General features: G+C 38.7%; 2 protein-coding genes across 8 annotated transcripts in view; one reads left to right on the top strand and one right to left on the bottom strand.

Annotated features, from left to right (window-relative positions):
• ST6GAL2 (ST6 beta-galactoside alpha-2,6-sialyltransferase 2) overlaps positions 1-6,264 on the top strand; it is a 172,150-nt gene extending 165,886 nt beyond the window's left edge. For 6 of the 7 annotated variants that reach the window (XM_072927954.1, XM_072927979.1, XM_030272425.4 and 3 more), the window contains one exon: positions 1,318-6,264. In XM_072927954.1, the coding sequence (XP_072784055.1) occupies positions 1,318-1,586 (269 nt within the window). In that variant the 3' untranslated portion in view covers positions 1,587-6,264. 7 annotated transcript variants of the gene reach the window in all.
• Positions 1-23,519, bottom strand: part of LOC140684671 (pinopsin-like) — an 82,873-nt gene that overhangs the window by 5,668 nt on the left and 53,686 nt on the right. The window contains exon 4 of the mRNA XM_072933096.1: positions 20,396-20,629. Within this exon, the coding sequence (XP_072789197.1) occupies positions 20,396-20,629 (234 nt within the window). The remainder of the gene's footprint in view (positions 1-20,395; positions 20,630-23,519) is intronic.

Here is a 23,519-nt window from a genome sequence, read left to right as displayed (position 1 = left end):
GATACCAGGCAGGGAAAAGTCATTTTGATAATCTAATGATACGCAGCAGGGGGAACATAGGATTCTTTTCATTAGCAAGCCGTTGAAATCCCTGCATTCCCAAGCTGTGTAAAGTAAACTTCAGAAAATGGCCTTGCTTAATTAAGAAACCAAACTAATTTTCATGTTAATTCATTTCACTTCTGAGATCTACCCAAAATACCTTTGATGATGCCAAAGCTGTTGTGCAGAAAAAAAACCCCAAACAACAGTTACATCAGTTCTCATCTGTTAGTGCCAAGTGAGCAGTTACACAGCTACCTCCCCTGAGAGCTGACAGTCCTATTCCACAGATAGGGATACCAGTAGTGCTACAAGTGCCTCAATACATTTTATACACAAATTTATTTTTTAAGTGAAATCTTAAAAAAAACCAAATGGCATCCAAAACTTACTTATTGTCACTTTCCTTTTGCATAGCTTTGTGAAACAGAAAAGGCTTCCAGGTGCTGTGACTGATGTGAAAGTATTGTAGTTTAGGCAATGTTGTTGATCATTATCTGGTATTTGTCCATCTGAAAATGTGCAGCTTCAACAGCAATATTTCTCTTGTTTCAAGGCCATAAAGACCGCAATTGATGGTGCTGATGATAGTGTGCCATTGGCATGTGGCAGAAAGAAATGGGTTGGTATTTTGTAGATTTCTTCTTGCTGAGCAAGGAAGTGGTGAGGGGCTTTTCCTTATGACAGCACTGCTTTAAGCAGCAATTAGTCTCTGATGTCTTCCCACGAGACTTCACAGAATTGTCTGAAGCTGTGGGCTTCTGTGCCACCACTACATGGGTGATGTTTCTTTATATGCCCTTCTGCCTGTGTTCGGCTAAGTCTTGCTGCTTAGGGAGAAGCAAGTGGATGGGAAAAGTGGAATTGGTTCAATTTCAGACTAAGAGAGACCAACATTGCAATAAAGTGGAGATGTTTCACAGATTCTTGTGGGGAACATTTTGTGGACAGTCCACACAATAAATGGGGGGAGGTGGTAAAGAGCAGTCTTCTCACTCAGGAGGCTGATGGTGACATGCAAGTTCTTTACAGGCTTTTCACTCTTTCTTTATGACTGTTATCCTACCCTGTTGACTCTACAGGGATCACAATCTTTATGTAGCAGGGACAAATGAAAGCTGCTCAAATAAAAGGAACGATTGCTTCACTTAATGATTTTACAGCATATTTAAGGTGTGTGACAGCAAAAAAAAGACGGAAAGAAAAAATGGATTGAATAACTGCAGGAAAATTTCTGTGAAAAAAGTGAAAGCTGGTGTTCACTTCTTATTGCAGGTATCCTCATCATGATGTCCATGTGTAATGAAGTGCACGTGTACGAGTACATCCCTTCAGTGCGACAAACCGACCTGTGTCACTACCATGAACTCTACTATGATGCAGCTTGCACCTTAGGGGCCTACCATCCTCTGCTCTACGAGAAGCTCCTGGTGCAGAGGATGAACAAAGGTTTGCAGGATGATCTGTATCGGAAGGGGAAAGTCATTTTGCCAGGGTTCAAAGCTATCAAGTGCCCCAAGCGAAATAATTTCCCACACTTGTAGAAGTAAGTCTTTCAGAAACAATGTGCAATAAGGTACTACTGTCGTACTATAAACGAGAAGAGAATACTTGAAAAATATATTTTAGACCAACTTAGTCTTGAGTCTATAAATTGTAATTAAGTAGCAGGCATGAGAAATACTTCTTTTCTGAGCCTGAGTATTTATTATTGCTTGGCAAATAGTTACAGAAAAAAAGCAAAGGCTTAGCTCATGAAGGTGCAAAGGACATACTTAGGCAGAAATATAATGTATCGTTGTTGGTGTGACTGTCAGAATTTGTTGGTGGTCTCATACCACATATGCTAGACTGTAAGGTTTTTTTTTTTAATGAATTTATTTAATTGTCAAACCTGGCATTGTGAAACAGCCTCTATTGTTCATGTATGTACAGAGTGGCCGGTTGAACAATGCAGCATTTCCCTTGGCTCCATGGGATTTTCACACTCTCCCAGAATGAAGCAATTGCTACTCCAAGCTGTGCAGTCATTCACTAGAGCAGACTTAATGCCTGTTCCTACACAGGCTCAGTTCCAGGCCTCCAGCTGAGCAGGGGCTTAGGGTAGCCCTGAAGTGTGTGCAGTTGGAGATGGCTGTACACAGCTGAAGCAGTTAAACTACTGGATGTGTTTTTGGATGCCAGTCTCCCATGCTGACACTGACTGAAGAGGGAAGGGAAAAACTATTCCTTTAGAGAAAAAAGAATATATTTGTAACCCAAATAGGAAGAAAAACTCTCCCTGAAAGGACTGTCAGGAAGGTGTGAGATGGAAATGGTGCCTTCCCCCAGTCTGCACAGATACAAAAGATCCAGAGAAAGGCAAGGGAGGCTGTGCAGCATTCACCCATTACACTGAAAAGCAAGCATAGAGGGGCTCACCACTTATCAACAAAGATAGCATTCAGGAATACAGACATTATTTTTAGGTGTTTCTTTGGTATCCAAATCAAAGTCACTTGTTCACAACTTCTTGCTGTTCAGAAAGAAGTTTTCTGACAAAAGAAGATGATATCAGCATTTTTTACTTAATGCTTGAAAGACTATGACCCAGAAAAGCTGTAATGCCTGCAAGAAAAACTGACAGCAGATTGCATATGGAGATGGTTTGGTATTTTCATTCATAACACACAAGGACAATATTCTTTAAGGTAATTCTAAAAGTTGGTGGTCTGGAGTAGTTTTCTCAGTTTTTTGGTTTGGTTTGGTTTTTTCCCACCTGACTGTACATTTTCTTTTAGAGTAAGTTCAGCAGGAATATGTGTACACAAATGCACAGCTATATCCTACTCATGTCCGTCCAGTAAAAAAAGCAGACAGCTCAAAGGGGCATTGAAAAGAGTAGCTGACTGGTTGTGGTGGAAAGTGGTTTTTGTGTTTTGACTTAAGCAAAAGGCCTTTTCACCTTCAGTAATGTAATGTAAGGATATCACAAAATCTTTTTTCTCTCGCTCAGCTCTTTGGGAAGCAGTATTGGAATGATCTTCTGGAAGGATTATTTTCCTTCCTCAAAATGAAGAATAAATGTCTTACATAGGACTTAGCCTTCTTTTTGGGCTTTTTGATGATCTTGAGAATCTTCTTGTTGACAGAAATCATGTGTAGATGATCTAATAACTGTACTTCTGTGTTGTATGGATAGTTATGTCCATAAGGCATTTTGGTACATATCAAAATTAATAAGTTTTACTCATATTAGGCTTGGACTCTGGATATAGTACATACCAATTTCTTTTTAATATCATGTGTGGTGGCAACTTTTATTCCTGAAGTTAATAACATTCTTAATTAAATGCATAGAGGATAGATAGCCTACTCCGAACTAATCTATTTTTCCATATGTTTGGTATCCTGTTTGGAAAACATAAGCAGTCTGAACAGTGCAATCAAATATGTCTCTCTCTGCTGTATCCTGGGTTAGCTATGACACAACTGTAAAGGAAGGGAGCTTAGCTTTCTAAGACTAGTGAATATGCTACTTTTCAATAAGCAGGACCTTCTAGAGTTTCAAAAAGAAAAAAAATATACTCTGACTGGCCTGCAACCACTAACTTTTACCTTCAGTTTTCACAAAGAAGAAAAGAAATAACTGCATTGCTCAACCACCCACAGCAGGATTATATAGTATTATTTGTTCTCTCAATAATTTTTCATAATAATCAACACAGGTGTTGCTTATACAGAACAAGGCAAATTATAACATTTCATGTAACAAGTGCTAAGCATGCCTACTTAGTACATCATTTATATACCAATGCAGAACCAGGTCTGAGTATTTATTACTGCTTTGCAAATAGTTACAGAAAAAAAAACTCTACATTTTTAATTTACTGGACTACATACTCAAGCCCTTGCAGCCAAATTTTTTTTCTTTGCCATATCTTTCTTTATATGGTAGTCAGACCTCCTTCCATAAGTGCAAATTTGTAGCACTATCGCCTCAGAAGGTGCTGCAGAGCTGTGCTGCAAACATTTGCTCACAGAGAAGGAAGACCAACCTGTGATGCCGCCTTTAAAAAATGAGCCTGGAATGGCTTTCTAACACTGGTTTCCACTGTGATGTTTTAGTGGTCTGCCTGCTCAAATACATTGTGGTTATTTAAAGAGCATTTTCTCTCCTAACTTGTCTTGTCCTCCTTCAGTTTCTGGCACATGTGCAAGTGTGCTTGATCTGTTAATTGAGGGCTCCCCTCCACTTGCTGCAAGGGGGGAAGGGGCAGAAATAAAGGGGAAACATAGAGGACCTGCAGAGGTGCTTCTCTCACCACTTCTTACTCACTGTGGCATTGGCATTTTGGCTTTTATAAGAGCCCTCCAAGAGTTTTTGAATTACTGGGCATTTCTCCATCCCTTGTGAGGGAAGAGAAATGTTTGCAAAGAACCACATTCATAAATTTAAAATATTCAATGTGTGATAACACTGAACCATAGCTCTTCTAAAAATAATGGATGAGAGTGCTGGGTTTAGGTGCATATTAAATGCAGCAGGAAAGGAAGTGTATTTTTTCACCAAGATCATGGGACTTTTTAGGGAAAAGATACAGGTGTGGCTTCATAGCTCTCCACTATGTCTGCACTAACAGAGTGGGACATCACCTAGACAAAACCTGATGCATATCAAGATGCATTATCGGCCAAGCAATTGCCTCTGCTATTGGGCCCCTGAGCGCCCTTCACACTTGTAGTCTTTAAATTTATGGAGTTTTACTGACAAGTAGGAACAAGTTGCCTTCAAACACTATCAAGCCTCATTTCTGTGCCCTGGTGCTGTGGACAACAGTTAAAGTTAACTGGAACAAACCAGAAACACAGCAGCAGTTTAAGGAAATGTACTGAGTTTATGCTGAACTTAATTATGCTCTTCTTTCCCCACTGTGAATTCCGTAACTTTTCTGACTTGTGGTGCTCTATTATTTTATGCATTCAGTTTTGGATGGTTAAATCAAGGCATTCTTTTGTTTAATCAAGAAAAAAAAATGAAATATTTTGCCTTATTTTGAGCCAAAATCTTTTTACTAGGAAAAATCCATTATTTTGTTCCATTTCCTCTATAGTTCTAAAGGTTACCTCAGCATAAACTCATAGCTCAGTCCTTCCTTGGATTAAACAATTAAATGTTTTTTACCTTGTTGTGAAGTTTTATGCTGTAGAAACTCTGGTAAATTCAGTGAAAGTACATGATGTACCTTTGGAGAGAGAGGGGTGACATAAACACTCTAATATACATTCTCTCTGTACAAATTTAAGTATCGCTTGTCTTTGGTAAAGACATTTTCTTTGGTGAAGACATCCAAATTCTGAACTTGTTGCTGTAGATCTCTTGCCAAAGTCAGAAAAACCAAAAGAGTTTTTTTGGTTTTTTTTTTTTTTAAATGAGGACAAGTGTCTACACTCACTTGTTGCACAGACTGAGCACAGTAATTTTGGAGACTGATTGAATTAAACAGGCGTTCAAAAGGCATGTGGAGCAATCCCTAGTGGGGTTTTTAATTTCTTTTTTCTTCAGAAGTTTTTAAGGATGGAAAATGGCATTTGGACAGTGACACAGATGTACTCGGAAAGGAGTATTAAATGCATTGACTGCAACAATAAATGGTTACTGTTTTTCCCTTCATGCTTTCTAAAGTTGATGTATATTTAAATGAAATCCTGCTTTGAAGTAGGTAATTCAGAAGCCTGCTGTTAAAAGTATTTTAATCTTTCCCAGCATCTATCCTCTCACACATAAGGAGGATACTTGATTTAACTGTTTTAACTGATTTAACTGAAATTGAAGTAACGCATGCCAGGCGTACATGAATCACTTAATGAATTTTGACAGTGCAGATGTCTTCTCTCTGGCTTAGCAGTCAGATTCAGAATTTTGTTCTTGAAATAAGAGTTGTGTTAAAAGCCTTACTTTTTTCATATCATCTCATCACTCTTAAAATATGTAGTCATTGAACTATTCAAATATAGACTGTGTACTTTTTTAATAGCTTTGAGAATTATTTTGTATGATGATTTTTTTAAATGAATGTGTACTCTAATAACAAACCTTAAGATTTTACAGGAGTCACATTTTTAAGCAGTGTTTGTATACATTTTAACACTTTTTATATTTTCTATTATGATTTTGTATATTTTTATGTATACATAGTGTACAGATTTTTTCCTGTAAATAAAACATTTGTTTTCATTTGTTTAGGAGTGCTGGTCTTTTCATATTGCTTTAATTGAACAACACTGAAATACAGGTGGAACAAAAGAGGGAAGGTGCCTGTCAGTTCTGCCCACAATTTCATTGAAATCTCAAATGGAAATGGACAGTTAATCTGACAAGGAGGTATCACAGTAAACTACAGAAAAGAGGAAAATATTGTAAAGCCAGTTTTATTCTAATGTGAACATGTGTACCCGAGCAGATATGCTAGGATTCCCTGAGAGAATGTATTCACTATACTGCCCAGTCAATTTCTGAGCAGTAAATTTCTGGTGATTGGCAAGCAAGGAGGTCGTCGATTGTCAGGTATGGAGGTCATGCTCTGATGACTTGGTGATGTACTTGAAATGCAGATAGACTTCAGCTAAATGGCTGTGCTACCCAGTCAAGCAATCCAGTGTTGTGTTTAAGGGAGAAGAACAGTGTTATCTAAGGGAAAAGCTTTTTAATAAATTATTAATTACAATGAAAAACAGCTTACCAAAGGGAAAAGGTAACTTTCCCTTCAGTCTGTGATAAGTGCTGTATAATTCAACCACAACAAGCCTGCTTACATCCATTAAATGTGGGGCATACTGCTGCTTTTTAGTAGTACTTGAACTACCCAGGTGCCTGAGTTGGGCCAGTGGAGGTGCTAATGAGTATTTTCATGCCAGGGACTCATCTTGAGTCCATGCCAACAAGACAGTTGGTTACGCATTAGTGGAATAATAAAAGTTGGATTGCCATCATGTACACTCCTGGCAGACAGTAATCACGCAGCTCATCCTGTGTATCACAGCACCTCCTGACAGGCAGTGCTGAAGGGCTAATTACTGTCATGATATGCAAGTAACACCTCCCAGAAAACTCACATCAGTGAGATACTCTAGAGAATAAGCTGAATGCTAGGACCTACACATGAAGCAACTAATTGATACCTTTTAAATCCAGCAACTTTGCATTTTTATTTAAAAAACTAACAAGAAAATGTGATCAATGTGTTCCTGTCTATTAAATGCTCTGTCATCTTCACTCTCTGTGACATCAGAGAGGACATTGTCTCACTGTATTCAAACTGTACCTCAGTATGAGGTATAAATCCATGAATTGTATTACGTGGGGTACAGAGGATATCTCGCTTACACACTATTCTTCAGCAGGGAGGTGTGACATTACCTTTCTGACAGTATCTCAGGCAGCCTTGGAGGCAACTCATTTTCAGGTCTGTTCCCAAAATTTCACTGCCGTTTTTTGAACAACATGCCTTTGTCAGAGGTACCTTTTATTGTTTTACTCATAGAAGCCAGCTGTGTTTCACTTGAGTAGTTCTTAGGGGCATAGTTCTATTGATAGGTGACACTTCATACAGGCATTTTGGTCTGTCTCTGGTTGTTGCGATCTGGCTGAAAGACACATCTCAGGATTTTTAACTCAGCTTGCTGTCTTGACTGCAGCATGAATTTACTGAAGTGATTCTCCCCCTCTCCTCTGCTCTGGTGAGACCCTAACTAGAGTACTACATCCAGACCTGGGGCCTCCAGCATAAGGAAGACGTGGACTTGTTGGAGAGGAGGCCCACAGAGAGGTCAGAGGTCTTGAGCACCTCTTTTAGGAGGAAAGGCTGAGACAGTTAGGGTTGTTCAGCCTGGAGAAGGCTCTGGGGAGACCTTATTGTGACCTTTCAGTATTTAAAGTGGACTTACAAGAGACATGGGACAGGCTTCTGCTGAAGTTCAGCTTCTTTGTAAACAGATGAATCCCACAAATTTAACTAGAAAAGACTAATGGGGTTATACTGCTACACTCTGAACCACCTCCTCTCTGCGCTTATAGTCATCTGTATCATAACTGAAATAAGACAACCAATTTCCTCTGGTGACCTGTTTCTGCACATAGATAAATACAAATCAAATTTCCTCTTGGTTCCAAGATGCTGACAGGTAGGGGATAATTAGTGTAGCAACAATTCCTTACAAACTTGTGATAGGACTCCAGAACCCTGAGGGTTATGGAAGGCAGGCAATAGGCATCACAGGTGCCTTGATTTAATGGAAGCAGCCAGAGGGGAAAACTACTGCCAGTGCTGACTCCGGGCAATGTCAGCTGCTGTTAATTGCCTTGCTCCCAGACAATTGTCTGACTGCAACTGACCTGCCTGATTAAAATATTTTACTGCCCCACCTTCTAAACAGTAATTGTTTTCCCCTCTCATTCCTGGAGCACTGCAGTAATTGTTTTCCCCTCTCATTCCTGGAGTACTGATGAATAGGTTGTACTGGCTGCATCCTGCACTGCTGCTACCATGTGCAGCAGGTATGTCTCCTGTGGAAGTGAGGCCCTCGGGGTGGGGGGTGGGAGTGTTGCTAATGAAAGAGGTTTGGGCAATTCTGCATAAATCTAGAAGGCTTTGTTTTACCTTTAAGCATTGTTTAGTGATAGCAGTTGTAGGAAGCATTATGTGAATGTGTCTCAAGAAGTTAGAGTTCATGACTAATGAGTTGTCTAATGTTCTGTAAACTAGACAGCATTCTCAATCTAAAGTGTTTACACTTTGACTAAGACAGGCAAAATGTTGATTTTTCATTTGCCAAATGAGAATTTTTTGGCAAATTAAGGCAAGAGACATGAACATGTGTCTTGGGCAAGCTAAAAGTGCCACAGGTCTACCCCCAGGTGCAACTCTACTGCCCCTGAGGCACATGAGCCAGGAGATTTATATAAAGTGCTGTATCCTGAGCATGAAGAAGACAGATGACCAGAAAGGGAAACTGGGGACGGTTTGGTTCTGGACCTGTTTCTGAGCCTGCTTTTTCAGAAAAACGGATAGGAGTCTTAGCTGATGCTTCCAACTGCATCAAGCACCATTACTTTTCTCCTCTAGCAATATTCCTCTTTGGAAGTGTTGGGTTGTTTTTCAGTTGTTTCCAGTACTTGCTTTTGTCTATACAAATTAAATTATAAGCTATCTGATGGACCTAATTTGGACTTTACAAATGCATGAGGCTGAATGTAGCTGTCAGGACATTAGACATTTTAATGAGTAGTTGTAACATCCCAAGAAGTAGAGATAAGAAGAAAACGTATAAGCTGTTACCAAAATAATATTAACAAAAAGAAAAGTTGTTCTATGGTAGAAGAGTAAGGAAGGCAGAAACAACAGAGCATATACCATGTCTGAGAAATATTGCCTTATTATCATGGTTATAACATGCTATTCAGATAATTATTTTTAAATACTCCTTTTAGGTAAGTCCACATGGAACAGGTGCTCCCATATAAAGTTAACAAAGTGAGAGATCAAAGCTGAAGGGATCATAAAGTGGGGATAGTTATTTTGTCAGAGGAAATGGAGAAAATTTCTTTGCCCATATATAAGGGTAATCAGCATGGCTGCTGAACTTCAAAGGGATTGATTATGCACATGAAAGCAAATATTAACAATACTACTGTGTCTTCAATGCACACTGGTTTAAGACAGCACATGGTTGTTTTCAATGGGTTTATCGCTGCAGGAAAAATAGACCAGTTGTCATATTTATCTCATAAATGCTCCTCCCTGGCCTTAAATAGAGTAACTAAACCCCATACAGTATATAATGCAAGTAGCATATGAAATTACTTCCTCCTACCTAAAAGAAACTTAAAGAGTTTCCTAAAGCAAGATGAGGAACTTCAGTGAATAGCAAAAAATGGATCCTCTCTCTGTTTCCTATTCCCATTTCATAAGTTAGAACTGTTTAGGGTTTTGCAGTGTGATTGATGGAACTTGACTAACAGAAGCAGCAGCAAATTTACTAGTCCCTACAGTAACATTCTATTTTGTAAGGAGAAATGAAGGGTCTATTACCACCATAATATGGGATGAGTGATTCCCAGATCATTTTAAAATAACTCACATTTTTCTGGAAGTTCAAAGCATAACAATGAGAAGTATTTTGACACTTGAAAAATCTATGTGCTTGTTTAGTTACTGTCAATATGGTGTTCTGCTGACCCAGTTTTTTCTTGTATTTTCAATTCTTCAGCCATGGACTCTAGATCAGCCCAAATGGATTAAAATGAAGACTGCAACTGACTGTGATGGGTTTATGCTGGTATATTCTTGCCCCAATCTTGCTATGAATATAGTACATTATTAAATATTTGTAGAAATGTGATGTTATTGTGTTGGGGGGGGGGGGTGTTTTGATCAGGTGGTTTTGTTTTTGGGGGGAATAGGTTATGAACTACCTGTCTTTGGCTATGTAACATGTTTAGGGAAAGTAAATCTTCCAGATGTTCCTTACAGCATTCCATTAAGGCTGAGACCCAGAACACTGCACAAGAAAATCCAGAGTGTGAAGAGAAACTTCAGCAGCTCTTGGGCATTTTGCCTACTGATTCTTCTTCCTTGGCACTAATTAATTCTACCTCTGGCTAAAACATAGGCTCTTATAAGCCTCCTTCTCCCCCAGATTTCCTGACTACCTGCCTTGTTGCCCAAATTTATATTTCCATCAATTGCTATGAATGAGATATTGGAAGTTTTCTGATATGGGAATGCTGGAAGAACTTTTAATTGCCAGATATGCATTCTACTGCTGGATGAGGGCACTCAATACTTTATCAAGAAATAAGAACCACAGTATGGTAAGTGGTGGGTATAAAGGATGAGGACTAAGTCTTCCCTGGGTTTTACCTTTTTCTTGGCTTGCAGGCAATTAGGTATTGATTTTATCCAAGGCAGAATTATAAATTACCGAGAGGGGGTTGGTTTGTGACTGTGTTTTAGTAACAGTCATTTTGTTTTATGTGTGAATAATGCAATAACAGAACCCATTGGGCTGAGAAATCAGAATTTATGTTCAGACAGAATTTTTAATTCTTCTATAATTGCTTTCTCATATTGAACAAAACAAGAACAAATTATCAAAAATTCCGGACAAAACCCCGGACTGTCAAAATATCCAGTAGATGTCTTTATGGAACTTCATATATAGCTCAACTTTATAGCTCAACTTCATTCTGACTGTTCCTCTATAAATTAGATCACTGGGCTGGGCTACATTTCACTGCATTTCCTCCCCCTCACTGAGCCACTGCTGTTCCTGCACATGGGAGATGAAGTCTGGTAAGAGAGCTTGATCTACTGGGTGAAGGATAGTGTTCTTCACCTTGGTTCTTTGACAAGAACCAAGGTGTAGAAGCTTAAGCATGGAGATCTGGGCTGAAATGTCCTTTTTTTTCCCCACTGAAAATAAAACTGGCCAAATTAACAGCTTGTCTAATATTGAAGAAGCTGTATTTCATATTGAGAAAATGCTTTACTAGGAAATTAACTAACAAGTGACAAACATGCCTAGTTCTTGTTTTTGAATTCACATAGAAATTCCTCAATTTTGAAGCTGGTGCTTGCTGTGAGAGAGGTGAAGAGTGGTGAAGGTGAAAAGGAAGACAAGTGATATAAGTTTTTGGTTGACCTTTGAATCCTGCTTGTAGTGAATTTCTATTGGCCTAAAGCCAGCAAACACAGAAGTCCTGTAAAGCCTTGGGTGAGTTGTAAGGTCTTGAGTGTTTTCCCTGCAGGGTTTGAACGTTACATTGAAGTAAGGTCATCCATAAAGTACTCAGCATGCAATAGCTGTTCCTTATGTAGCAGACCTTTTTTATATATTTCTGTACACCCATTTCTGAAAACATGATTCTAATTTAGATAAAGGGATTTAAGAGGCCACTGTAGAGCTGATGTTCTTGTTTTCAGTTCAGATTGCAAAGATAATAATAATCAAGAGTGTTATAGCTAGACTGCAAACAAGACAGAAACAAGAATAACTCCTACTACATTGAGGTGTTGGCTCTCTATTAACATCCAGTGAATGCCTAAACTGTTTCCCAAATGAAATAGCCAATTCCAAGCATGAATACCAAAATTATAATCTGAATATCTGTTTTGAATAGGAAATTATAAAAAGAACTAAACTAGTTCACACTAGCAATGCGGGGCTAGAAAGTTATCTGTTTATGGTGTCCCAGTATGAGGAAAAGACGACTACCAAAAAAGAAGGGCTTTTTGAAGAATACAGATTTATAAACTAGATACAAATACATTTAGTTTGAGAGCAGTTATTATACTAAACATCAGGGAACAAAGCTCTGTTATAGCTTCTACTTCAAAAGACAATGAACCTCAAATTTATTTTGATTTGGACACAGATTTCTGAATTGAATATAATGAAAAGGGGGTTATTCTAATAAATTACAGGCCCATTACAGTTTTATATTGTATTTTCCACACTGTGGCAATCATTATTTCATTGAGTACAGCAGATTTTTTTGCCCTGGAGGAAGAAGGATATTAGGATAAAATCATAAAATAAAGTTCTACAGATTTGAATTAGAATTGTCAAGCAAGTTCGTGAGGGTCTGTGCACTGATCCAACCTTTAATCCTCAAATTTCTCCTGCTGTAAGACTAGGATGATGATAATCATATGCTTCACAAGGATACCAAGGATTAACTCAATTAAAAATATTTATTTTGTGGAGGTTACATAAATGCTGAAAAATATTCTCTGTCTAGGAAAACTCATTTTGGTTTTTCTCCATCCCTCTACTCTGAAACAATTGTTGCTTCATTTTGTAGTATGTAAAGATATGCCTGGTACACACAGTAAAACTCTGAGAAGTAATCTCATCTGGCACAATATGTAGAAAAAATGTGCTGCAATTTTAGTATTGTGTCACTACCATATGACAAAAGATTACTCAGTTATTGAACAGGAGAGGTAAATTAGAGGCTCTGACCCTGCCAGGATTACACTTACTTTTTCAATATTTTTTCATCTGTTGAATTTGATTGTCCTCATAAAGCAACTAAATTCTTCGTTTATCTAATATGCTGTATTGCACTGCATTACAGAATGTTGCATTCTGTTTTCTTTGCCTGACCTGTGCTTGTATTCAGCTTTGAAATGGTAAGTAGTACCAAATGCTTAACTGGAGTCCTACTTATAAAACATAACACTGGACATATTATAGAAAACCAGGAATATTAGAATTGAAATGGGGAACTCTGAGGCTAAATAAATGCTTGACCTTAATCAAACCAAGGTGTGGACTAAAACTGAGTCTGATCCCTGACCTGCCATTGCAGTTTAGACCACTGCAACAGAAAATTCTGTGACACCCATTCAGTGTGGCTTGCAGTGCCATTTTGAAGAGTAGCTCAGGTTTAGACTACCTGTGGATCACATATGCCTTTGTAGGACTTTAACTGTCCACACCAAACTTGGAAATCAGTTCAGAATGAAAAACTTAAATGCCAAGTGCTTTCACACGACTTCTAGATCACACTGAAGAAATGGAAAGTGTGAAGCAAGATGGCTACTATTTCATCCTTTTCCCCTCTGTATTTCTTTCAGGACTGGCTGAGCTCTTGACCATCCAGACCCTCCCTTGAGGACAGATGTACCTGTGAAGCCAGCAAAGAAACACCACTTTGGCTGAGCTTCCTATGAAGTCTCTTGCAACAGCAATGAGGCTACCTAGGGACCTTGTTTACAAAAATACTAACACCTTTTTTTTAACTGTGAACCTACAACATTTCTTGCTCTACAGTAAGCTCTGAATACTGGAAATTTCCATTTATCTATCAATCTATCCTGCAGGTTTAATGTTATAGGTGGAAGTGTAGGAAAAACAGCTGTTTGTAAAAGAAGTTCTAAAACTGCCAGCACAACTGTAGGCTGATCATGATAGGCAAGGGCAAACTATTTGACTGAAGCTGTTTTCCCTCTACTGGAGAAAATTTGAGATGTGTAACCCTAAAATTTATCTGAATCCTTAAACAGTTTGTTGTTTGTTGCCTTTTGGGTTGTGACAATGATTCTAGAGGTCAAGTCTTCACCTACAGCTATTTCCTTTCTAGCCCTCAAACAGGCAGCAATGTAAGTCTCCTGTCATTCAGTTATTGCAGTTTATGCTGATTTATTTCCCTGTATGCACTAGGGTTGGTGTGACTCTGGCCCCTTCTACTGACCGGCACAGCCTACCAGGTTGTCAGGAAGCAGCTGAGGCAATGTTCCCTCTTCTCTAAGCTAATCACAGTGAAGATGCACTAGAGTGGACATGTCCTCTTAAATGGAGAAACAGCTATACTTTTGGTTTGAAATTTGCCTGGTCCAAATATAAAAAAATGCTTACCTGCGTCATGCCTAGGGGGTTTATTCTAAATTACACTGATCACTTAAACCTTTGAAGAAATCGGTTAGTCCATCCAGGTTTAAAGAATACATGGAAGAGACAAGAAAAGACCTATTACATACCTTATATGAAAAGATTACTTCTTGTATGATAGAATGTTATCATGGGGTGTCCACACTTATCTGTACAACCCCTATTATCATCCTCATTGTGAAAAAAAGAAAAAAAAAAAAAAAGAAGAAATTTATATCCAATATAAATCTACCTTCTTTCAGTTTAAAAGCATTACCCATTTTTCTGTCACTACAGACCCAAGTGAAAAGTCTTCATCTGTCTGCCTTATAGTCACTTTAAAGTCAACATCTTAGCTTCACTCTCTTTGGAGTCTCCTCTCTTCTCGTTTCAGAAATGCCTTTTGCAGAGTGGATATGGACTACAAAAGGATCCCTTCATCTTTGCTACAAACCCTGCTCACTGCATTTTCCCCTTGATTTCTGACCCTTTTGTTTCTCTTGTCTAATGTGGAAGTCTCTTCCCACATCTGTGAAGCCTCATGTTTCTCTGTTGCTATGAAAGGAGCAATACAGGAAGAGACATTAACATATTAGATCCTGTTTAAAATAAGATTTAAAGGGATATTGCTGCCCTTCACTTTCTGTGTCTTCCAGAAGAAAGATCTTTTAAGTGGATTTCATTTCCATTAATGCATTCCCTAACCACTAATTGAAAATCATTATGTAGTTTAAAACATGCGCTTATCCGCTTTGTATTTCTCTTCATCATTCATCTGTATTAGTTTTCAACTATATTCAGTATTTTGCTTGCATAAGAGGTGATCTGGCTTCCTGCTCCCTAGTTTTGCCCTGGATCTAAAGGAAGAAATTTCTAAACCTTTCTGTAATACTGAAGCCAGTCCAGGACAGGCAAAACATGTGAACATAGACAAGAAGTATCAAAGGATATAGCCTGGGGCAGCATGAAGTCTGGTTGGGGTTGCTTGGAGCCCTCGATAAGTGCCCAAGTTATTTACCTGAAATGATCTTTTTGTCATGAGCTGCAAGAGAAATTCATAAAATAATTTAAAACTTACTGTGTGAAATGTAATTATACCTTATGACAGCAGCAAAGGTGCCCTTGAGACCTTTCTTCTATTTGCCCCTATGCTTTAAAAAGTCAACTCTATATGTTGGTAGAGAAATAAAGTCAAAACATTTCTGAGCTATACTATTGTAGAATATTCTGCAGTAAGAGATCATTTTGACTTGACCTATTTTCAACTGAAGAGCTCAGGTGTGCCATTCCATTTGGACTACTAATTACTCAAAGAAAGCTTAGCGACCAGTGAAAGAGGGGAAAAAATGCAGATCAGAAGTATTGAAATCTATGTGAATTTTAATGAAAAATTATAACAAGATAATAAATTCTATGGTTACTCCACAAATCTCTCAAAGGTTTGAACTAAGCAAACAAGGACTCTTTTCAGGACTTAATAGAAATGTCCCAATTTATATATAAAATGAGATTTGGCACAATTGTCCCTGAATTATCTTTCTGGATCTGTAGTTCTGTGTTCTCACACAGCTAAAATGAGCAACTTATAAAATACACTGTTAACTTGCACACCTATTCCTCCAGCTTTAAAAATTAGCCATTACTTTTTGTTGGAAATACTGAAAACTGCAAAATACCCCATGAAAAATGACTGAAAATATAGCTGTTATAACAGCCAGTGGAAGAATGTTAGGGTTATTTTTTTTTTTTTTTATCACGATCACGTGCATCTCCCTTTCCCAAAGCTCATATGCATTTATCCCTGTTCAGTGCAGAAGGTAAAAGCAAGAAGGACTGGAAAGGAGTGCTAGAACACTGCATGTATGGAGAACAAATAGATTATTATTATGGACAGAAAAACTCTTTGTTATTCATCTGGCAGCTGGGAAGTTCCACAAAGGCCCTGGAAGAGGGGGTTGGCCTGAGCAACAAGCCACTTATTAGGTAAGAGAAGGTGGCATAGCTTCCTGGGAGCTCTCAGAGCCATAGCAGAGGCACCTGGGAGGTGTCTGATGTGTTATGATGGGCTCAGGTCCCTAAGTACATCATTATCATTATTATTCAAATCTCTTCAGGAAAAAAAAAAAAAAAAAAAGACATCTTAGTTTTTATCATTCTTTCTCCTTAATTTCTCCCTTACCCATCATCCTCCATTACATGATAAATTTGGAAAGGTCACAGTAGTAATGACTTTCAAGTAAGTGTGTATATTCTTTTGAGCATCAGTTCTCAAGATCCTTGGGGAAAATGACAGGGTCACCTATTTTTTAAAAGTGCAATGATATTAATACAAGAAGACAGACACTAGAAATCAAATCAAATCAGGGACTTATATTCACATTTAATATATCCCTTTCCTCACACTCTCCTGCCTTATTTTGCTCACAGGCACTTTCTGACACCAAAAATAGCACATTACTGATCACATGGTGTGAGTGGAACTTTGATCCAATTGTAATATGCAATAGAGTATTAGATGTGCTAGCCTGAGTTACAGTAGTCCAGGGAGACTTAGGTGCACTGTCTGAGCAACAAAAAATGTGAAATAAATTAGTGTAAAGCTCATGAGCTGCAGGGGAGCAAGGCTATTTTGCTTCAGCAAAGATTGTGACTTGTAATCTCATCTGTAGTTTTCAAACAATTGGTTCTCTAGATCTATAAGTGATACAGGTTTAAACTTGACTTAGATTTGGCTGTCAGTAGCAATGCAGCAAATTTCTATTTTCTCTGAGTGCCATCTTCAAATTTTGTGAAATGAGTGGAGATTCACTCAATTTCATTGTGATTTTATCCATAACCACACCTTCCTGAACACTCTTTATTAGTATCTTGACTTCGTTATCAGTAAAAAATGAATTTCTGGTATGTAAAACAAGGTTAACCTCTGAAGCTGCCAAACCATTAGGATATCCAGCTAATAATCTCTGTTTCTTAGTGCAGTATGTCCTCATGCACAGTTATACCAGCCAGAAAGCACTTCCATGTTGGAGTTCCTGTGCTGTTTTGTGGAACACACAACAGCAGGATTCTCCCAGTGATCATCTCCTCAGCAGCAAACCCATGGCTACAGAGAAACTCCTTATCTCCTGAGTGAATGCTAAATACTTGCTTGTCTGTAACGTGAAAGAGCAGGTTTCTGTCAGCACCACCCTGGTGAAAGGAAGGTAGTCAGAGATGTCATTAAAAATCTGTTTGGGGTGACTGCATGGGTGAAAGTTTGAACAGTGGGAACTTGACAGGGATGTGTGATGGGAATAAAAGACACTGAGAGAGGTAGGAGAAGATGAAACAAAATCTGCATAGCTACATTAACTAATAATTATAAAGGACCGATACACTGAAAGTGTAAGCACGCTGACCTTGCCCAGCTACCTGGCTGTGTGCTGTCTTTTTGGGACCTGACCCTTGGGGAAGCTGCCCCAGGCACAAACACTCATATTGCCAAGAGCCAAAAGGGCCTTCCATAAAGAGAGAACAGGGAAAATGGGATCTCCTCTACTGTCTCCTCCAGCTTCACCCCAGCATCATTTGGTCTCAGATAATTTAGTGCTTTAGTTTTGTCCGTGAATCTTGATGTCTGCCTGGCATGTTATGAGCCCAGTAACACTCCAGTTTAAATGTGCATCTGTCTCCTCCTGGAGGACAGGACAGGAAGGAGGACAGTAGCATACCTCATGCCATCCCATCTGAGGGAATTCCTGCAGCTGGGAAAAATTCTCTATTTTCCTCAGTGATTTACCACCTCAGGTCAGTGCAGTAATCAATGCCAAAGACAAAATTCTTTCTCCAGATTTCCAGGACCATGAAAGAGACTCAGGGACTGCTTGAGAGTTGATTTAAAGATGAGTTCTGTAGGATGAGTTTTAAAGCTGACTCAGAGGCTGATGGTTCCACAGTACTCTGCACAGATTTATGACAGCTGGAAGCTAAAACCACAACTGCAGTCAACCATCACCATTTTCCAATCTTCAGGGCATTTCCCAGAGCAAAAAGACTAATACATAGAGAGCTAAAAATTATGCCATATGTTCTGTTTATTTTTAAGGTGCAGGAGAAAATACCATACTGTGGTATCTCACAGCTGCAAACAGGGAACTGTGAAAAATGCAGGCCAGATAATTTCTATGTCGGGAGGCACCAGCCTTCCATGACAATTCTCAGCTAAGCATGAAGAGAGGAAAGCTGAGTGCCAGGAAGATTAACAACTTCTTCTGAGGTGCTGTGTTAAATTTACAAGAAAGTGTGAGAACAGCTACAGAGGTGCCAAGAACACCAATGACACATTGTATGGGGATGTTACTATTGTTCCTCTTCTGAAAGGAGAAGGAACAGACAAAGGGATGGGTTCCACCTTCTTGAGTGAAGCACATTTCTCGGTGTGAATTAAAACCAATTATTTTCACTGCTAATACACAGTGGAATATCAGAGGAGGGATGCAGGTTAATGCTGCACATTAGCTATCATTTTGGTTTGATAAGAAAAAAGTATCTATCCCAAATCTGACCAAGTGCCTCCCCTTCAAGGTTGCTCATCACATATTCATGTGTAAAGACAATGCCAAAATGTAGCTGCTATCAATGTTATAACCTGCTCCAGTGATCACAGCACAATCAGATTATCTCTCAGTCAAGGACCTCAGTCAAGTTGTTCAGAAAATAAAGAAGCAAGACAGATGCTGCTGTTGAGAAGTTATCATAAGAATCATAAATGGTAAGGGGGGAAAGTTACTGTTTTTCTTCATCATTAACACTTTTCAAATGGAATGTTTTATTTGCTTCAGTGTCAGCTGAAACTAGACTTTGGAAATTAAGCCCTGGTCTTGGGGAAGGCAATAGAACTTTCTCCTGATTTCAAGGAGGTTTCACAGCCTGCTTGAGATTTCCCCTCAAATTCCAAGAGTAGATTCTTTTGTTGTTTAAGAAATTTAGGTTAGATGAAGCAGGCCAAGTATGATCTCAGGCTGTAGCAAAACTTGAATATATTTGGCTGTTACATTTAGCTCTTCCCTTGTCTCAGTTCCATTATAACATATTGCTGCTGTCGATAAATACTAAGGATGGGCTCCAGCATACACTGAGCAAGAAAAGATAAAGGGTGTTTCTTTGCTTTGTAATAATATAATAGACATAATGAAGAAAGAAAACTGAGAACAACCTCTAACGTAATCTAATAAAAAGAGTTTTCATAAACTATGCATATTTTTGCAGATTTTCTACCACAAAACACTTTCAAAATTTCCAGATCTACCATTATCAAACTTTAGAGTCAGAATTGTCAACACAGAAACATTAGAAGGTTCACTTTGGAGTACTGACAATGACATTTACAGGAATGAGGGACCTGAACTGGATGTAGGTGATTTAGACTATGCCTTGGTGCTCATGAGACAAAATTCATTATGTATTTTGGCATGTTGCTGAACTGTGAATTTAACAGTAAGGTTGTAGATGTCCACAAAAACAGTAACTGCAATGATATTTGGTTTCAAGGGGATCTATCACTACAAAGGTATTTACAAATGATCTCCTTTATTTTGTTTTCAAGGTCATGAAATCCCTTTGTCTCCTTGTCCATTTTTCCCCCCACTCCTCAACCTCACCAAATGTTTGAGTATTCTTGTAAATACTTTTGGCAACTAACTCTGAAGGATACAAATTAATACCCAGTGTGCCCTCAGAAGAATACAAGTAACTTCAGTAAGAAAACATTTTAACATATTTCTTTTCTTCCTATCTAGCAATATGTTGTTGTTTGCAAACACTTCTACTCCAAGACTCCAGTAGTATTGTTTAGGCAAGCTTTCAATGTCCTTGAAAATATAAGACTGGTAGTCACAATGGTCAAGAATGTCTGATAGACCCTGAAGAAAATACAAGTTAAAAATAATGCATGTCTTACCTGCTTATTCATAAGTATGTAGATAATGGGATTGCAAACAGTGCTGCTTTTTGCTAGGATGGAAGGTATGATGCTTGCAATTGGAGTCACAGCACCCGGTTTGCCAAATGTTGCAAGTAATGCTATAACCCCATATGGAATCCAGCACACCAGATAACAGATAACTGTAGTGATCACCATGAACAGGACGTGGTATTCTCTCTTGCGGGCAGCATTCTTGTGGATTTTTCCAACCTAAGGAAAGGTTTAAAAACAGATAAAATTTAACAAGCGGAGCTGTTGGATTGACTGCATGAGCAAACTGGGACTATTGATCTTGGATCAGCAATAGCAATCAACACTGTAGTTCCAGAAGCAAAACAAACACAAACGCAAAAGTAATTGAATGCAGTGAAAAGACTTGCATCATCTCCATCAGGCACTAGGGGAAGCTTTGCCGAGACCACACTGCATGCCAGCATAAACCAGAGTCCCAGTGGAGGTTGGAGCAAATGTAGAATGGTGTCAAAGCATCTCGTCCTCAACAGATGTTAAGTCATCTGCAGTTGCTTTTAAGGTATGGAATTTTGTGCAAATGTACCATGTTTTCATTCAATTTATGCTGGTACACAGAACTTGCTTGGAGAGAAGAAGCTTTACATAGCATATCTGAACCACCAGAAGTATTTTCTGTTAAGGGTGTGGAAATAGAGCAACATTGGGACTGTGCTTAGTATCTCTGTCCTTGGATCTGGATAAAGCCTCAGCTGGCCTGGCACAGTGTTAGCCATGGTCATACTTGGAGTGGGAGGCCAGAGAATCCTTGCTGAATCACTTGATGAAGTTTTAAGTGGTAGGATTCATTCCTTCTAGACTATTTCTTCCAGGTACTTAACCCTTTTGGTAAAAGGGCTTCACTCCTCATAATGATCAGAAATAGGTTTTTGTGCTCTTAAAAAAAGTGTGTTGAATGCTGATTCATTGTTGTTCATTGTTTTTTTCAGGGAAATAGAGTAGAATTGGCTAGACAGGAAAAGCAGATGTAAATGAGCAGTTTCAAAGTGATGGTACAAGAGTCTATTTTGTAACTATGAATTTGCTAGCAGTTACAGTGTGTAGGCAAATCTGCTGTGGAAGTATTTATAATCTGTGCTTCAAAATTTGTTCTCCTTTAACCTGTTCTGGATTGAAGCATCATTCCCTTTGGGAGTCTAGAGCTCTAAAATAAAGGTTTTACATTAAAATAACAGCCAACTTTTAAGCCTTGGTGCGAATACTGAGTGCAATGCAGCTGAGTGCATTGGTGGCAACAGTGAGGAATGCTCATTCCCTAAAAATCAAAAGCAAACTCTGCAAGGAGGTTAATTTTGGAGACTCTCTCTCTGCTGACTCTGGATGGAAACTCAGCTCACTGGTCTCCTGAGGTTATTGTTGATTCCTCAGCTTTACCCCAGTGTGTGTTTAGCAAACCCAGATGTGCCAGCAGGACTTCAGGGACTATTCAAATGTTTAAACTATATTGATTGAGCCTTGTACTCAGCCAAATCTAATTTATGTCCACTTTAAGGTCTTTTTGCCTCTTGAATGCAGCACTTGAGAGTAAATTGCACCCAGGGGAATTAAGCCCATGTAAAACTGCAAACACAAATAAGCAAAAAAGCTGCTCTGTGTGATGGAACACATCCAAACTTTACTTAATCAAATAATAATAATAATAATAATAAAAGTTTTAAATCAATAGGTTTAAACTGATGCAGGTAAATGAATAGAGCACAGTTTAAGGTGGAAACCACCAACCATCCCAGTCAAATGTCATTTGCTGTTGCCTGACACATACCTTGTGCATGCCAAGGAAATAGACCTTTTCCTACCTCTTTGTAGTGTGGGTCTTTTTGTATAATGTATGTGTTTATGTATCAGATTGTGAGTTAAACACATACATAGTGACCCTATAAGGCAAAGTAATATGGTTACAGTTTCTTTTTAGTTCATTATGACTCTATGCTTCTAGAGTGCTTGGTTCGATCTGGAGTTTCAGTGGAAATGTTCCTGTAAATGAAACACATACTAACTTTGCCTGCCCAAAACTACTAAGATTTTTTCCTGACTATTTTTAATGATTTTCCACAAAAAGGCAATAACAAAATAAAGTCTGTCCTTTCTGAGAAGACTTGGGACTACTTTTTTTATAAGACTGCAACCTGGGTTTTTTTATAATTACTTTACTTTAATGAAAAGAAGACTGGGGAATTGGTTATTGAGGGATTTTTAATGAGGAAATTGTGTTTCTCCCCTACTTTCATCCTGGGAAGTAGCCAAAATGTTTTGGTTTTTCAGAACTCAGCTGGAGGCAGTGACAGGCAAACTTGTCTAATCTCAGGCACTGAGTGTAACAGTGACACAATTAGCTCTGGTCTGGATTTGCCCTGCAGCCGTGCTGCATCTCACATGTATCCAACACTTCCTTCGAGTCAATTTGACACAAAAAATACCACCACTAGATCACTAGGGCAGCATGCTGAGCACATACATTAGCTGTGACAGGCCACAGAGTGTGGGAGAAGCCAGGGTAGTGTTCAGTGAGGAGGTTGGAATGGTAGAAGTGTCCTCAGAAGGAGACCAAGTGACACATTTATTGGTTGACCTCAAAAGCTGCATCAACAGCTGACAAGATGTAGCAGACACATTACTCACCAAGTGATGGGCTGCATTACTATTCCATGTTTTGGAAAAGAGCATAGAAAATTTCAACAGCACTGGTGAAAGTCTGGAGAGGTCATAAACCAAAGACAAGGGGACCTTACAATGTGGGTATGGAGGGATTTAGAAAAAAGACATGCAAAGAGCTTTTGCTGTAACTGTGGAGATTTTTAGGTTGGAGATTAAAGAAAGATTCAAAGTATCTGTTGTGACAGGTACCCTGCAAGGACAGAGGACAGCCTTTAAACTGGATGCAGGCAAATGTGTGGGCCTGTCACAACAAGGACAATGTATGACCCAGAGGAAGCTTGACTTTCTCTAAGGAGAACAAGTCTGTCTTTTCCTTGAAGAGAAAAGAGAATGGGTCTGTCCTTGCAGCAAACTAGTAAACCTTCCAAATACATAAACATTGTTGTACAGTGGTATGGGAGATAATAATAGGACT

This window comes from Taeniopygia guttata, chromosome 1 (genome assembly GCF_048771995.1).
Source record: "Taeniopygia guttata chromosome 1, bTaeGut7.mat, whole genome shotgun sequence".
Classification (NCBI taxonomy): domain Eukaryota; kingdom Metazoa; phylum Chordata; class Aves; order Passeriformes; family Estrildidae; genus Taeniopygia; species Taeniopygia guttata.
The sequence above is the reverse complement of the archived record's forward strand: the minus strand, read 5'-3'. Positions and strand labels throughout refer to the sequence as shown.